General features: G+C 49.1%; 7 protein-coding genes across 7 annotated transcripts; 5 read left to right on the top strand and 2 right to left on the bottom strand.

The window, feature by feature from the left end:
- Positions 1 to 2,348: 2,348 nt before the first annotated feature.
- On the top strand, positions 2,349 to 4,609 carry FSUBG_4907 (peptidase s41 family; the record flags this gene model as incomplete). Its single annotated transcript, XM_036682946.1, has 2 exons — positions 2,349 to 2,798; positions 2,846 to 4,609. The coding sequence occupies 2 exons, from the start codon at positions 2,349 to 2,351 to the stop codon at positions 4,607 to 4,609; spliced, it is 2,214 nt and encodes a 737-aa protein (XP_036539593.1).
- A 376-nt stretch (positions 4,610 to 4,985) lies between these two features.
- Positions 4,986 to 6,138, top strand: FSUBG_4906 (diacylglycerol pyrophosphate phosphatase DPP1; the record flags this gene model as incomplete). The annotated part of the gene is made up of 2 exons (XM_036682945.1): positions 4,986 to 5,132; positions 5,176 to 6,138. The coding sequence occupies 2 exons, from the start codon at positions 4,986 to 4,988 to the stop codon at positions 6,136 to 6,138; spliced, it is 1,110 nt and encodes a 369-aa protein (XP_036539592.1).
- A 933-nt stretch (positions 6,139 to 7,071) lies between these two features.
- FSUBG_4905 (uncharacterized protein) lies at positions 7,072 to 8,300 on the top strand (the record flags this gene model as incomplete). The annotated part of the gene is made up of 2 exons (XM_036682944.1): positions 7,072 to 7,378; positions 7,438 to 8,300. The coding sequence occupies 2 exons, from the start codon at positions 7,072 to 7,074 to the stop codon at positions 8,298 to 8,300; spliced, it is 1,170 nt and encodes a 389-aa protein (XP_036539591.1).
- A 670-nt stretch (positions 8,301 to 8,970) lies between these two features.
- On the top strand, positions 8,971 to 10,639 carry FSUBG_4904 (serine threonine kinase; the record flags this gene model as incomplete). Its single annotated transcript, XM_036682943.1, has 2 exons — positions 8,971 to 9,583; positions 9,699 to 10,639. 2 exons carry the CDS (start codon positions 8,971 to 8,973, stop codon positions 10,637 to 10,639), a joined length of 1,554 nt encoding a protein of 517 aa, XP_036539590.1.
- A 442-nt stretch (positions 10,640 to 11,081) lies between these two features.
- FSUBG_4903 (kinase) lies at positions 11,082 to 11,578 on the top strand (the record flags this gene model as incomplete). The annotated part of the gene is made up of 2 exons (XM_036682942.1): positions 11,082 to 11,246; positions 11,291 to 11,578. 2 exons carry the CDS (start codon positions 11,082 to 11,084, stop codon positions 11,576 to 11,578), a joined length of 453 nt encoding a protein of 150 aa, XP_036539589.1.
- Positions 11,579 to 11,961: 383 nt separating this feature from the next.
- Positions 11,962 to 13,817, bottom strand: FSUBG_4902 (RPT2-26S proteasome regulatory subunit; the record flags this gene model as incomplete). Its single annotated transcript, XM_036682941.1, has 3 exons — positions 11,962 to 12,468; positions 12,514 to 13,320; positions 13,815 to 13,817. 3 exons carry the CDS (start codon positions 13,815 to 13,817, stop codon positions 11,962 to 11,964), a joined length of 1,317 nt encoding a protein of 438 aa, XP_036539588.1.
- Positions 13,818 to 14,150: 333 nt separating this feature from the next.
- FSUBG_4901 (ubiquitin-conjugating enzyme (huntingtin interacting 2)) lies at positions 14,151 to 15,021 on the bottom strand (the record flags this gene model as incomplete). Its single annotated transcript, XM_036682940.1, has 3 exons — positions 14,151 to 14,325; positions 14,371 to 14,645; positions 14,770 to 15,021. The coding sequence occupies 3 exons, from the start codon at positions 15,019 to 15,021 to the stop codon at positions 14,151 to 14,153; spliced, it is 702 nt and encodes a 233-aa protein (XP_036539587.1).

Raw genomic sequence — 15,021 nt, 5'->3', positions numbered from 1 at the left:
TTTTCTCATTTGGGATTGCCTGCGGCCTATTAATTACTGTTGGTTGAATGGGCTGTCGACTAATAGTGGTTGACGGCCCCGCCCGGGCATCTTGCAGCAAAGAGTCATTTTCCAGCTAGGGCACACACAATGATACCACTCCTCACTGGCTAGCATGCAAGTTTTTGCCTCTTGCTGCAAAATTTCTTTACCCTCAAACATCCTCCAACTGAAATGCTGGTTTGCAATATTTGGCGTTCTCACCAGGCCTGCGTTGCGCACTTATTGTCGCGAAACCTGGCGTGATGTGAATGTCAAGACGACCGACAACAAAGGAGTTGAATTCTCGCTTGATCTTGAATTGTCAATAGAGGAAGATTGTCGCTCGAGACTGGGTAATGTATTGAGTGATTTCCACTTCCCTAGGTAGAGTGTGAGTGCCCAGAGCGCGTTCTACGGCATATTGGGCCATCAAGTGGAATTTGCAAAGAGAGGAGCTTGATAATAACACAGGTTATCAACTTTCATGTATCCTTTGCATAGTTACAGTTGGTTGGCTGTGTGAAGCGTTGAAGTTCAGTTGTAATGTGGTGGGGGACCAGATAGGGTATATAGTTTGCAGAAAAACAACAGCTGTCGGGAGCGGTTCTGCCGCTCCCATATGGTCTATTGAAACGATACAGGTAATTATTCCAAAGCCTCCTCGTTCAACTCCTGCTAACTCCATCGAAGAGAAGATTAGCATGGCCCCTGCACTAAGGATGGTAAGTCAAGATCTCCTCAGGTGTCTATAACCATATACTAACCAGCTCCATTAGACACGCTCAATCAAAGAGAAGCTACCAATTTTTTTTTTTGATTTTTTTTTGCTTTTAGTTATAGTAGTTCGTTGCTTAATTGTCTGTTGTGATGTGATGAACATCCTTGTGTCGCGTCGTGTTGACTCTGCGCGGGCTTAAGGTTGGCTCTAATTGGCTGGCTAAAAATAGACATCGATCCCCACGCGAGGTCATTTAAGCATAACGTCTCCGTAGATTTGGAACCTGCCTCGAACTTCACGACAATGTGTAGAATCACCATCGCGAATGAAGCTTTGTTTTTATATGATGGTTTATGATGAAATGATTGACTTCTGCATTTAAATCCTAACCATAGCGTCGATTTACTCCCGCAGCTCTTCACCAAAGCCGCATGCAGAAGAGTGACTCGAGAATGCAGCGGAGGGCGCCTTCCTGCTTTGTCTTCTCAGCTCAAGGGCGATAAGGCTTAGCAGCCGTTGAGATCTTATGGTGTTGGCCCCACGGGTCTTTCCTCAAGCATGAAGATGTTTGAAACATCAAAGGAAGAAATAATTAATTTGACCCAATGGTCAAGGAGAAAGGGAGAACCTCAAGGTCAAACCAGGCAGACGCATGCTTTGCTTGAGTTGGCTAAAAGGGTCGTTGTTCCATTACAGGGCAGGTGCCATATTGACAATCACCGCTACAGTATACACAGCCAGACTCTATCTCGAGAATGAAGCAAGCCGTTTGTACACGTCCTTCTAGAACAATAGACGAGTGATGCGGCGCAGCGACGGATTTATGAAGCCATACACGTTCTCCAGATGACAGATCTGAAAGCCAACCATCCCAGTTCTAGAAGTCAAAAAGCAATCTTCTGTCCATTCAAGACAAACCCTTGGTCCCGAAAACATCCTTCCAGTAGATTCACCTGCGCCCTGCCAAATTGATCACTCCTCCAACGCCATCTCTTCAGCTGCCCACGCTAAAAAGCATGCTTACCTCAAAAGCTAAACGAAAACCCATCCAAACTCCGCAGAACAGAACTGACCCATTCGGACACGGAGACGATGCTTACATTTAACGGGGACTAGGACTCGGGACGATAAATGAGTGGCGCAGGGTGCGCCATGCTCCCCAGCTTAATACCTAAAGGAACAGAAAGAAGCCTTGTGGCGGTCTATTAAAAATAGACTAGAAAGCCGTTAGGCAGATTGGCGCCAACAGTTGTTCAACGGAGGATTTTCGCGATAGAGTTGAAACGTACGAGTTGGCGCTTTGAGGGGAATTTTGAGAAAGGATCTGCACCAAAGTACTTCTCTCTTTACTCTTATTTGACAATGATATTAAAAAAGAAATAAACGAAAAATTGACAGGCCTGCAGACAATTGTTTCCCGCTGACAGGTCCCGCCGTCAGCACAGCCCGTAGAACCACTGGTATAAGCAACGCCTTCAGCGCTAGCCCAAGTTGCACCCAGCCACGATGCAGGACTCGGGCATGTTGGTCTTCAATGACAAACTGCATATAAGGGCTGGAAGAGATCCAGAAAGATCTTCCAGCCCTATCACTCATATACACAATTATCATGATCCCTTCAATTCTATTAGCCCTCGCCGGGGTTAGTCTCGCAGCCCTTGAGCCTCGACAGGTGATGCACCAGGCTCGAAACCAACCGTCTTTCATTTCATCGCGAGATCTTTCTGAAGCTGAGAGCGAGCCTTGCAAGTTCATAAGCCAGGCTTATGTGGAGGCGGAACCTGAGCCTGGGAAGCCTGTTATTCTTGCTATTCCTCCCTCTGTTGGTATTGCGTGTCTCAAGTCTGTTCCTCTGGATAAGAAGCGAGATCTCGAGTTGCTTGACTATCTTGAGCCTTTGATTGGGTTCCAGAGTACGCTTGAGATTCTTGCCGATCCGCCGAAAGAGTATTTGTTTCCAGGTGTGGATGTTCTTGGAGGGTTTGATACGATTCGAAGCAAGTTGGAGAAGAACAAGTACAAGACTCAATATGAAGTCATGACAGATTTGCGAAGCCTTGTAAGTTCTTCCAATTCTTTGTGCAACGGTGTACTTACGATAAATAGTTTGCTGCCGCAAATGATGGTCACTTTGACTATCCTCCCGCTCTTCTCAACGCCTTCTACTACGTCCGACGAGGCGTCGAGTTCGAGTCTGTATCTGCCAACGGTCTTCGACTGCCATACATCTTCCATGTCCTCGATACCAGCCGTGGTAACCAAGGTCTTCTCGACTACGCCCCTTCAGCTGTCAAGTCCATCGATGGAACTCCAATCGCTGAGTGGCTCGAGGAGGACGCTTCTTTTGCGACATCAAACAGCCAAGACCCTGATGCTCAGTATAACGGCCTCTTTGCATCGATTCCTCGTGGCGCTGGTGGATCATCTAGCAGCACTCTCTTCACCCAGTTTGAGATTCCCGATACTTATACCATCGAGTTTCACAATGGCAGCAAGCTGGAGATTGTCAACCAATTGGTCATCCCTGCTACTGTTGACCTTTCTGGTATCGAGTCCGGCGAAGATTTCCATTATTATGTCGAAATCACACCCACAAACACCACCACTGAAGAACCGTCTGCCAATGAGCGTCGTTCAACCCAAGAGACTGATGATGATCTTCCCGGGTACCCCAAGCCTCTCGTCAAGCAATCGAGCAACGCTGTCTCTGCATACCTTCTCAACGGCGAGGACTATAAAGACACTGCTGTTCTCTCCATCTTGAGCTTCTTACCTATTGGTATCGACATCAGCAACCCACCCGCCGACTTTAGCATGACCAAGTTCATCCTTGAGGGACAAGCTGTCATTCTTCAGCTCATCAAGGCGGCCAAGGCTACTGGTCGTGACAAGCTCATCATCGACATGTCTGCCAATGGTGGTGGTTCGGTGATTCTCGCCCATTCCATATATCGTCTCTTATTTCCTAAAGGAGAGTTCACTGGCTGGGATCGATATCGCGCCAACCCTGCTCTTGAGGCTGCTTCTGAAGTCGACTATGATAACCTCGTCCAGTCTCTGATCACTAGATCTGAGTATTACCCCGTTGCCCCCGGAAACAAATACCTCGAGACAGGCAAGGAGTTCTATGGTCCTTATACCGTCAAGGGCCAGAACGTCACTGCAGCCTTCCAGACTGACAAGACTGTTCCCTGGGATGAGAGCATTCCTGCTTATATCAATGGCTTCGACCCCGAGAGGAAGCCTTTGGTTGCGGAAACTCCCTGGAAGCCTGAGAACATTATCATTGTAACCGATGGTATCTGCGCCTCGGCCTGTGGTATCCTGACCGGTCTTCTCACCCGTAACCACGGCATTCGCACACTCGCACTTGGTGGTCGTCCTCTCAATCAGGCTATGCAAGCCATGGGTGGCGTCAAGGGAACTCTCCTCAACTTCAACGCCGACATCACCAGCGCGATCGCCAATGTCCGCGCCAACGCAAAGACTGACAAGGAGACAGCCTCTATCCTCAGCGACGCATCGTCCTCTTTCCCCAGCTCGCAGAACCCACCCCTTCTTCCCCTCCCTGCAGGTGGTGTCGGCAAGGTCAACTCGCTGAACGGCTACACTGAGGATAACCTCGAGGGATACCCCGTGCATTTTAGGTATGAGGCTGCCAACTGCCGTCTGTTTTATACGCAGCGCATGTTAGCTTCGCCTGTTGAGTCGTGGAGACGTGCTAGAGGCGTTGCGTGGAACAACGAGCCTTGTGTGTCGGGCTCAACGACGAATAGTGATGGGACAATTGGTGATAAGACTCTCAAGTATGATTCTCGTGTTCGCAGCCGCGCGAGTGGAATCAAGGGGCCTGGAGAGTTGAAGAAGTGATGATTCATTCATGGTAAATGGAGTTTGGATAGATGGTGATATATTAGCATGCGATGGAGTTGTTTGTTTCAATTATAGATCATAATGGCCATACCAATAGCAATATTACTCGATGTTATATTGTGTCTTGTTTAGATTTGATGAGTCTCTGTGGCTTGTATCACAAAGGTTTACGATCCCGATCGATTAAGCACGCCAATGACGTCAGACAACTCCAAGCAGGCACTGGCACGCGACAACCACGAGCTAAGCTCTGTCCTACGTAGACTACTAACATTCTTCTTTCTCTCCTCCTCATTCCTCTTCTTGACCTCATAATAATAATCCTCTCACGACATTCTTTTTGCAAAGACAATATCGTTACTCCGAGGTCGTCATGCCTCTCCTCCCAAGAGTCAACTCGGCCGTGGCCAACAGGTCCCAGACCAAGAAGCAAAAGTTCAAGACGTTTATGCGACAATGGTTTCTGGTCAACTGGCGCGATTTTCTCACCATGGCCGTAGTTGGAGCTGTTGCTTTTGGTGTATGTTTCTCCCCTATGTTTTTGATCGGTGCTAATTTGTTAGATCTATCATTCTCCTGTCATCATCACACGAACATTTCCAGTCACCTTTAATGCGACCTCGGGAGACATTGTCTACCCGCAATGGGCGTATCCTGATCGCGGCTGGATTCTCCCCTCGTGGCTATCAGGCCTGATATCCATCGCTATACCTATCATCACCTATATCGTCGCCCAATTCCGGATTAAATCGGCCTGGGATGCGAGCAACGCCATCATTGGAACGAACTGGTCCGTCATTCTGGCGTCTCTTTTCCAGGTCACTCTCAAACAGCTTGTTGGCGGTTTTAGACCTTACTTTCTCGATGTTTGTATGCCGGATATATCTCTCGCTAAATCGCACAACAAGACTGGCCTGAACGGAGTTGGTTTCTACCAAATCATGTACACCACCGAAATCTGCACACAGCCTGACAAGTCGAGGATCCAAAATGCCATCACATCGTTTCCAAGCGGACACACGACTGCCGCTTTCGCCGGATTCGGATTCCTCTTTCTTTGGCTAAACGCAAAACTCAAGGTCTGGGCAGACCACAAGCCCGCCTTCTGGAAACTCTTCCTCACATTCCTACCTCTCCTCGGAGCAGTCCTAATCGCTGGCTCACTCACCATCGACGCAGCACATAACTGGTACGACATTCTAGGAGGCGGTTTCATCGGCACGATCATGGCATTCGCGTCATATCGATCCACCTATGCTAGTGTCTGGGACTGGCGCTTCAACCACCTCCCGCTTCAAGAGACGGAGGCTTTCCGGTATGGATTCGACGGGGATCTGGACTATGCTGCTCAGACCATATCTATGGCTGCTGGCTGGGGAGGCAAGAAGGTTAGGTTGCCTGAAAGCGAGAGTGCCCCTGCTATTAGCTCTGAGTCTACGCTTCGAAGTGGCGCTGAGGAGATAGAGAACCTGGATGCGAATACTAGAAGGAAGCGAACCAGACCAGTTGGAGATGAGGCTGTCTAGTGAGGAGGCTTGAGTATGCACAAGAATATTCATAGCTGGAGCTTGGAGTATGGCATATATTTGCATATCGGTTGCAATGACAACGAAAAAGCTGGCTAAGACCTGGTTTTTGAACGAAACTGCTGCGTTGCTCGTGAAGAAATGATCATCCAAGTCGCCGAGTGAGAGCTACCCAACGGATGTCACAAACACAATTACCAGTCCCAATGGCCAATTCTCGCAGGGCAATATACAAGCAGCATGTGTGTAAGCTTCCTCCACAGACAAAAAGGAATAATGATTGATCACACCAGGATGCAAAAGGAAATGTCGGTGGAGAGGCTCGAACTCTCGACCTTTGGATAACCCTGACTTCTCGCCAGATCAACCTGATTTCAGATATGAGACCAACGCTCTAACCAACTGAGCCACACCGACGATGGTTAATGTGAAAGCTAGTTTGCAGTAATAGAGCTCAAGAAGCTTGGCTTAACCTAGACAGAAGCCACTCACTTACAACATGATCATGAGCCAGGACAACCTTACTTTCATTGTGTGTGCTGGCATCACAAAGACGCATAACTTAAAGCATAGTATGGCTAAAACCGTGGATTACTTGTTTCAGGTTCTACTTTTCGCGTCCTCGTCGTTCGCTCATGTCTCGCTCCTCGTGCGGCGATGCTGCGCCTCAGTCCACGCACTACACATCCATCTTAGCTAGGCGGCCGCGTTGACTGCGCCTAGAGGCAACAGCAATACACGGTATGGTTGGATGAGATTGCGTAGGCGTAAGAGAATGCGAGATGGACGCAATTGGGATCATCCAGCGAGGAGGGACATATAAGGATGAATGGTGCATCATCGAGTCTTTCAGAACAATACACCCAGCAACCTTCAATTCTTATACATCACTTTCACCCACATCACTATTGCATAACTCGGAGAATCATCATAATGACCTTTTACTCTACATCCAACAAGTCCATTGAGGACGTTGATCCCCTCAAGCAAGCTGGTCAACTTCCCTCCTACTCTATCCAGCCGGACAGCACAGAGTACCAACAACCCCAACCCCAATCTCAAGATCGAGATGTCTCTTCAACGACCAAACCCACAGCTGGCGAGAGGTTCCATAAGATCAGTTCCAAGGCTGGTTCACCATTGAACAAAGCCGCCAACTTGTTTGGTGCCGAGGGATGGTGGCCCTCGACAATGGATAAGGAGTGCAGCAAGGCAGCTCGCATCCTTCACTCTTTTACCAGTAAGCCCAATCTGAATAATGCAACTCCTGAAATGGCTCTTACTGACTCGTACTATTAGACCTCAATTCGTCTACATCCCCCACGGAAAAAGGACCTCTTCACCCAACTGGCCTTACACGCAAGTCAATGGTCAAAATCCCGCCTTCAGTCCTCCAAAGCGCCGCCGGTCTCGCCATATTTAACGTCATCCGTGCTGGTGCAGGTCATAACTCTCTCTCAGGGGGATCCGGCGTAGTCATCGCCCGTCGCCCAGACGGTACATGGTCTCCCCCCTCCTCCTTCATCGTAAGCAGTCTCGGAGCCGGCTTCGTCTTTGGACTCGATGTGTACGACTGCGTCTGTGTTCTAAACACCCCAGAGCAAGTCGCAGCCTTCACAAAGCCTCGCCTGTCATTCGGCGCCGAGGGTTCTGTTGCTTTGGGACCTATTGGAACAGGCGGTAGTGTTGAGGCTGCGCTCAGCAAGACTGCTCGACCTGTGTGGAGCTACATGAAGAGCCGCGGTTTGTGGATGGGTGTTCAAATCGACGGTACTATCGTCGTGACTCGGGGAGATGCCAATGCCACCTTCTACAACGAGCGTGGTATCACGGCAGGGAACATTTTATGCGGCGATGTTGCCTGGCCCATGGCGGGCAAACCACTATTTGAGGTTCTTCAGGCTCTTGAAGGCCGAACTGACTATAACCAAACTGTTGTGCAAGCAGTTGGCCAGGTCCCTCCTCCTGGGGATGGTATCTTGTCTGAGAAGCAGGAGAGATACACTGACGAACCTCAGGCGCAAGAGACTCGAGAGAAAACACAGCCTGAGATTACGCCTAGCGATGTGAAGGAGGATCTGCCTGATTATGAAGTTGTGAAGAAGGACGACGAGGAGAAGATTGTGGACGATGAGAAGGCCAGGCTTGCTGCATCTGGATAGTAGTTTGGGGCTTGCTCTCAGGGCGCTGTTTTATGTTCATTTCAGCATAGACCTTAGTCTTCTTATCCCAAGGTGTTTTAATATAGTTCCCCGGAGTTATGATAGGTTTGTTGTCACTCTAGCCCCTTGTGTATAGTAGAATGGGTGTGGATGAAACTTGTTGAAGGAGGATGATTGCAAGTAGAAAATATCAGCATATTTTCCCAAAATACAATATTGACATACTGATATTAATTGGTGTCTATTAGAGTGTCGGCATCACCGTCTGTAGAGTCTCCTGTTAGTACTATTTATGACCAAGGAGCCCTGGAGACAATGGATATCCTCCAACATAACCAACAATCGCTCAGTGCTTGTAGAATGTCGGTCAAGCGGTAAAGGTTTGATGACAGAGAGCCGCATTGAGAGAAAATGTACCAGCTGGCAGGATTTGATAGGCCTGGTAACAGTGGTCGAGTAGTAAGACTGTGTCGCACAAGCAGGGGTTGGGTGATGTACCAATCCGAGAGCCCAGGTGAACCGGTGGTGTGGTCCAGAAATTAGGCAGAAGGCGAACCAGGCGAACCAGGTGTCCTTGAGAAAGGCCCAAGGATCGGGTGAGTTATATCAGGCCTAGGCAGGCAGGCCAGAAGCAAATGCCGCAAGACAATCTGCAAGTGTTTGCCTTGTGATGCCTTTCCTCAGCCCCGAAGGCGCAAAGCCAACCGTTGATATGTTGCGCGAAAAATTGTCTTCGGCCACTCCTCAGCCACAACCCTATCACTCTTCTGATAGCCTTGACGCGACGTTTCAAAGACTCTACGAGTCCCTTCAGTTTGCTCGCCGGATCAGAGTTTGGAGTCAAAGCCCTCTCAGACAAGGCTCAGCAGTAGCTGGTTTCATCGATGCAAGGTTACAGATCTTGGAGAACAACCTCGATGCCCTACGACATGAACTACACGAAATGGGCTCCAGCATCGCAACTAGCGTTCCGGACCGTATTGGCGGAATCTCGGCCAGTGTAAAAAGAGGTGTAGCCGATCTTGGGGAACTCCTCGACTTCTACGACAGAAATAGAGAACAGGAGCGTCATGATGCCCTTGACGCTCTGTTTGCCTCACAGTCTATTCTGCACATTGATGGAAGAAGGAGCTGCCCACGATCCCTACCGAATCAGCAAGGACTTGTGAAGGTGGCCATAAGTATTGCCGAGACCCTGGGGAACACATCTTTGAATGGGGAACCTCTGGTTCCCCAAATGGAGGCAGTGCGATCGGTCGTGGAGCGTCAGTATGTCACCACTTGTTAGTTGGTAACACAGACTGCTAACAACAACAAGACAGCATTTAGAGAGATGCCTAATCCGATTTACAAAAACACTCGAGTCGAGATACATAAATAACTATAACAACATCGAAGACGTACCTTACAAGCCGAAGGGAATCGAGGACACGGCCCAAGGGAGTTATGGAGTAGTCATCGGAGTAGAGCACAGTGAAACCTCTGAGGAACTTGCGATGAAGACTTTCAAGTGTAATGAACGGAGCAAGATTCTTCAGGAGATTGGTGTTCTCGAAGTTTGCAATCACCCCAACATCGTCAAACTGGTCGAAGCCTTCACTGTTGCCAACAACGGCGTCGTTCGTCTTATATTGAGACCCTGGGCCCCCTACACTCTTGAAAACTTTCTGAATTCAGAAGATGACAAACGCAAAGACCGATGCAGATGGTTCAGCCCAGGCTCATCACAGTCAGACTTGTGCATTTATCGAATCATGAAGAAGCTAGCACAAGCCGTGGCTCATATGAACGGAATGTCGATCAAACACAAGGACATCAAGCCCGACAACATCTTGCTCCACAAACCCAATTCCCCAGATACCCACCCTCTTCTGACCGATGTTGGTGTGAGTAAGGTATACATCCGTGGGGGATCAACTAAATTTAGCGACAGTTCATATAGCTTCCTCGCTCCAGAGCAAGTTAAGCATTTGCAGAGCAATCTCCATGCGGACATATGGCAACTTGGATGCTGCTTTGCTCTGATGCTCGGCGTGGCGAAGAGAGGTAAAGCTGGAACAGAGGAATTGGGGGATAGCTATTGCAGTACAAAGCATGGGCGTTCATGCCAGATTGCTTCAGAACACGAGCACTTCATGACGAGTCTCAACGCCTTGTGTGACGAGAGCCGCTTTGCAGGCGAGGCTTTGAGCAACCGCTTGGCATATAAGCTTGTATCACGCATGTTGGACACGAACCATGAAACAAGGCTGAAGATCCATCAGGTCTTGTCACGCCTTGACCGACTTGTTGCTCAGATGAACACATATGCAATGGGAGATCTAGGAATGAGCTTGTGAGGAACCGGGGGGCAGTAGATGGTTATTATGGCGTTTGGACAACTGGGAGGAGCAGTCTCTATATTTTTACGGGCAGGACTCAGATTGATTAGACATTAGCGGTAATCTTGGAAGGCCAAAAAGACTATAATTCATCATCAATTGGACTAATCTTTACCCTCGTTACAGTTAATGATGATATCGAACAAGCCCAAGCAAGTGTAACATCTGATTGGCCGCTCCGTACCTCACCATCCCCAGATCCCACTGGAATTGCCGTGTGTAGTGGGTACGTACCCAGCACATCCCCCACGTCATCTCAAAGGGAAGCTGACCTCAATGGAACCTCCCTGAAGAGATATCTCAAGCACCCCCCATAATGACAATTGTACCACCACCAACAACAACACCATAAATCAACTTCAACCATCAACGCTCCTTTCTCACTCCGTCCATCGCAGAAATGGCTCCCGCCGCTACAAACTCTTACAGCGAGACTGCTCGTGACAAGGGATCAGGCTTCATCGCCTACGCGCGGAGCTCCGTGGATCGTGTTGTCCCGCCTAATTCTCGACAGAAAGCTTACGACAATACTGCTTCTTTTGCTTCATCGCGACCTATTCTCTTTGTACGTTCCCTCTCACCCCCTATCAAGCATCACTAACAAGACAGTCCTTTATTGTATCACAACTTCTTCTGTCTTTCCTCCCTCTTCTAATCTTCCTCACATTCTCCCTGTCAACCATCGTATTCGCCCTCGGCGCTGCAATCGTGTTTGCTCTTTTCTGGATTGGCGTTGCACTTCTTGTTCTCGTGCCTGCACTGCTCGTCACCTCATCCATCGCCGTCCTCGTCTGGGGCTGGGCCATTGGGAGCTTCATCATTGCACGATGGCTGTACAACCATTCACCTGTCGGAGTGCAGAACAATGAGGTTGTGAAGAAGGAGAACGGCAATTAGTTTTACGCCTACACCGTCTGCCAGCTTGGTATTAGAAACAACAACTGGGACCCTCATGATATGTCTGCATTCTAGGATCCGTGTATGGGTTATGGAGGATATCGGGATGGACAATAAAGCATCGGTTTGGTATGGAGTTTGTTTTGTTTGCCCACTGATCAAGGCCCAATGATAATGGAGGCGGGATACAGGCCGTTCACGAAAATTGCAAAGGCATTACGCTGTCAACATGTAACATTACACTGAACATCAAGTCCTAGGCCATTGCCAACCTAAGCATTAACCCTAGTACAAACGTTCCGCTCAAAGTGGCTGTTAAACCTCTATTTCTCATTAATAACCGAGACCCATCTATCTGTCCCAATCGCTCATGTACAAGTACTTTACAGATACAGACCCTCTGGCTCACCCTCCTGCTTTGTACGGAGTACTCTCTCACGCGCTGATCGGAAGTCCGCCATTTGCACCCGCATTCGTCGTTCTCGGAGAGCGAGCAGACCGGCTTCGGAGCAGATGGCCTTGATGTCGGCACCTGAAAGGTCATCCTTTTGGGAGATGAATTCCTCAAGATCGACATCATCGTTGAGGTTCATCTTTGAAGTGTGAAGTGTGAAAATCTTGCGCTTGGTGTTCTGGTCGGGGTTCTCGAAGAGAATCTTTCGATCGATACGTCCAGGTCGGATCAGAGCGGGATCTAGGGTATCGATCTTGTTTGTGGCCATGATGACCTTGACGTCTCCACGATCGTCGAAACCATCCAGCTGGTTCAGAAGCTCCAGCATAGTTCGCTGGACTTCACGCTCACCACCTGATGTTGAGTCGTATCGCTTCGTACCAATGGCATCGATTTCGTCGATAAAGACGATAGAAGGAGCGTTCTCACCAGCAACCTGACAATGTTAGTAACAATCAAACACACTCAAGAGATCACATACCTGGAAAAGCTGTCGCACAAGTCGAGGACCGTCACCAAGATACTTCTGAATAAGCTCACTACCCACGATACGTAGGAAAGTGGCAGAAGTCTGGTTGGCGACGGCCTTGGCCAGCAATGTCTTTCCCGTACCAGGAGCACCGTAGAGAATGACACCCTTGGGAGGCTTGATACCCATCTCCTCGTACAGCTCCGGATGGAGCAGTGGCAATTCTACTGATTCTCTGACTTCCTGAATTTGTTGCTCCAGACCACCAATATCAGCGTATGACTCGGTAGGAGCTTTGTCGAGCTTCATGACACTGACGATAGGGTCGGCATCATCTGTAAGCACGCCAACAATGCTGACGCTCTTATGGTGCAGAAGAACACTGGCGCCAGGTTCCAGCAAGTCCTTGTCGACGAAGCTCATGATGCTGACGTAGTACTCAGGACCAGTGGTACTGCTGACGATCGCATGATCATCATCGATCAACTCCTCTAGAGTTCCAACACCCATAGGGCTGCCCCGCATGTCATCGACACGGCCACGCTCGTCTGCTAATCGATCAACATCGGCATCGGTGCCAGCGGATTGACCCTCCTTGGCTGCCTTGGCCTTGCGTAGACGTTCCTGGTTCTCGACATACTCCTCCTCGAGCAAGAGATGATCATGGATTCGCTGCATTCGCAAAAGTCGAAGCTTGCATCGGCTGGTAGGGTAGACGGCGGGGAGTTTCTGAGCAGCGCTGGTGCCACCAGCCTTTCTCTTCTTGCGACCAACTCGTGTGGTAGGTCGAGGCGGGGGTTCGTACTTGGGCTTATCCTTCTACTGGGTTGTTAGAATGGGAATGGAGGTTCCGAGCGGGTTTCTTGCCTTCTTGTCCTTCTCATCGCGTCCCCCTTCTCCCATGCCGGATTGACCTTGACCCTAGATAACGTCAATAGCTGTTGAGCTGCAGCGTGATGAAAGTGTTTACCATTTTGTCAGGATCAGCTCTGGGAGCTATAGATTATGTGATATCGTTTGTCTGGCGTGGCAGTGGTTTCAATGAGGTGAGTCGTGATGGTGGATGTGATTTGATGTGGAGGAGAGAGTCGAGGCTCCCGAGCTCAGTGATGATGAAAGCGACCGCCAGGCGCCAGGGAAACACGACAGCAGCTCCAGCCTAGTCACGTGCTACAGCCAGCTGAGTCACGTGAAGCTTCAGCAATGGCTCCGAGCAACAACAAGCAGATATCGGAGTCGAGGGACAAAATGTTATTTGAACTTGTAATAAACTAAAGTTCTACATTATGAACTGAAATTAATCCTTAACGTACCATTTCGTCTGTTTGGGTCGATGCCAACATCCCATAGGCATGTCGCTATCGAAGTTGACGAAAACAATTGGAAGGCTACCACAGTACTCCGTAGGCATGTCTCAATGTCAATGGTTTTATCAAGTAGAATAATTGCTTCATATTACCGTTAAGTTTCGCCACCACCTATCTTGTGTCATTTACCGTGACCTACAAACCATATGAGGTGCAGCTCATGCACCCCGTAACCAGTCTATGCTAAGTTGTTAAAACAAACCGACGCAAACTCCCCATACCATGCTAAAAGAAATTGTGTTTCAGATTGCCATTCCTTCTCTTAGTCCCCCATAGTCCATATTAGTTTTCATGTAGCAGTCTGGAAACAACGTCTCCCATGTAAGCCTCTTCCAGTTCGTAGTCTCGGCCTCCGTTGCGATCTATGCCAAAGTGAATGAAGGCCTCAACAACATCGTCCAATGCGAAGCCCATGTTCACGAAACGTTCGACAAGGTTTCTGTTGTAACCGTTGAGTCTACCCCACGTTAGCAACATTCTTCCCACTCTATGTTTGACGTACCGAGCAACGTCGTCCTTGGCCGGTGCAGCTGCGACGTCGTTTTGGTATTTAGTGACATCAACATCTTGTCGTGGAGCACCAGCGTATTTGACAGCCCATTCATGGGCCACGAGAGCGAACCGCTTAGGGTCTTCTATCATCATTTTTGCAACCTCAGCATCTTGCGGATCCTTGGGGTTTGGGCACTCGAGAAGCATTCGAAGGGAGAGAAGGGTGGTCTTGATGGTTTGGACAGGAGACCAGTTGGTGCTGAGGGTATCGAGACAGATAGCGCCCTAAAAGTCGAGTTAGTATCTGGAGCTCCTTTTCTTATCGTGGCCTGCCTCTTGGCTGTCCCCAACCCATCAAGTTGGCTGTCTTTGGGCTCCACGTCCGCTAGTTTGAAGAGAGTTGACCTACCGTCTGACTGCTAATATTCGGATGCCAGATCTTTGTGTCAAATCTCATCAGTGGTGCCTTGAAAGGATACTGATCGGGGATTTGTATGTCGACTGTGAAGGTGCCTCCAGCATAAGGGGTATCGGGCGGCGCAGGGAATGTTCCTTTGAGGTGCTTCGTTTCGTCACCGACAAGAGTTGCGTTGACGCCTGAGTCGTCATGATCGGCTTTGATGTCCTGGAGCTCCTTGAGTACACGCCGGTCCCGAGACAT

Source organism: Fusarium subglutinans (genome assembly GCF_013396075.1).
Source record: "Fusarium subglutinans strain NRRL 66333 chromosome Unknown NRRL66333_c0000044, whole genome shotgun sequence".
Lineage (NCBI taxonomy): Eukaryota > Fungi > Ascomycota > Sordariomycetes > Hypocreales > Nectriaceae > Fusarium > Fusarium subglutinans.
This window is presented reverse-complemented; position numbering and strand designations above follow the sequence as displayed.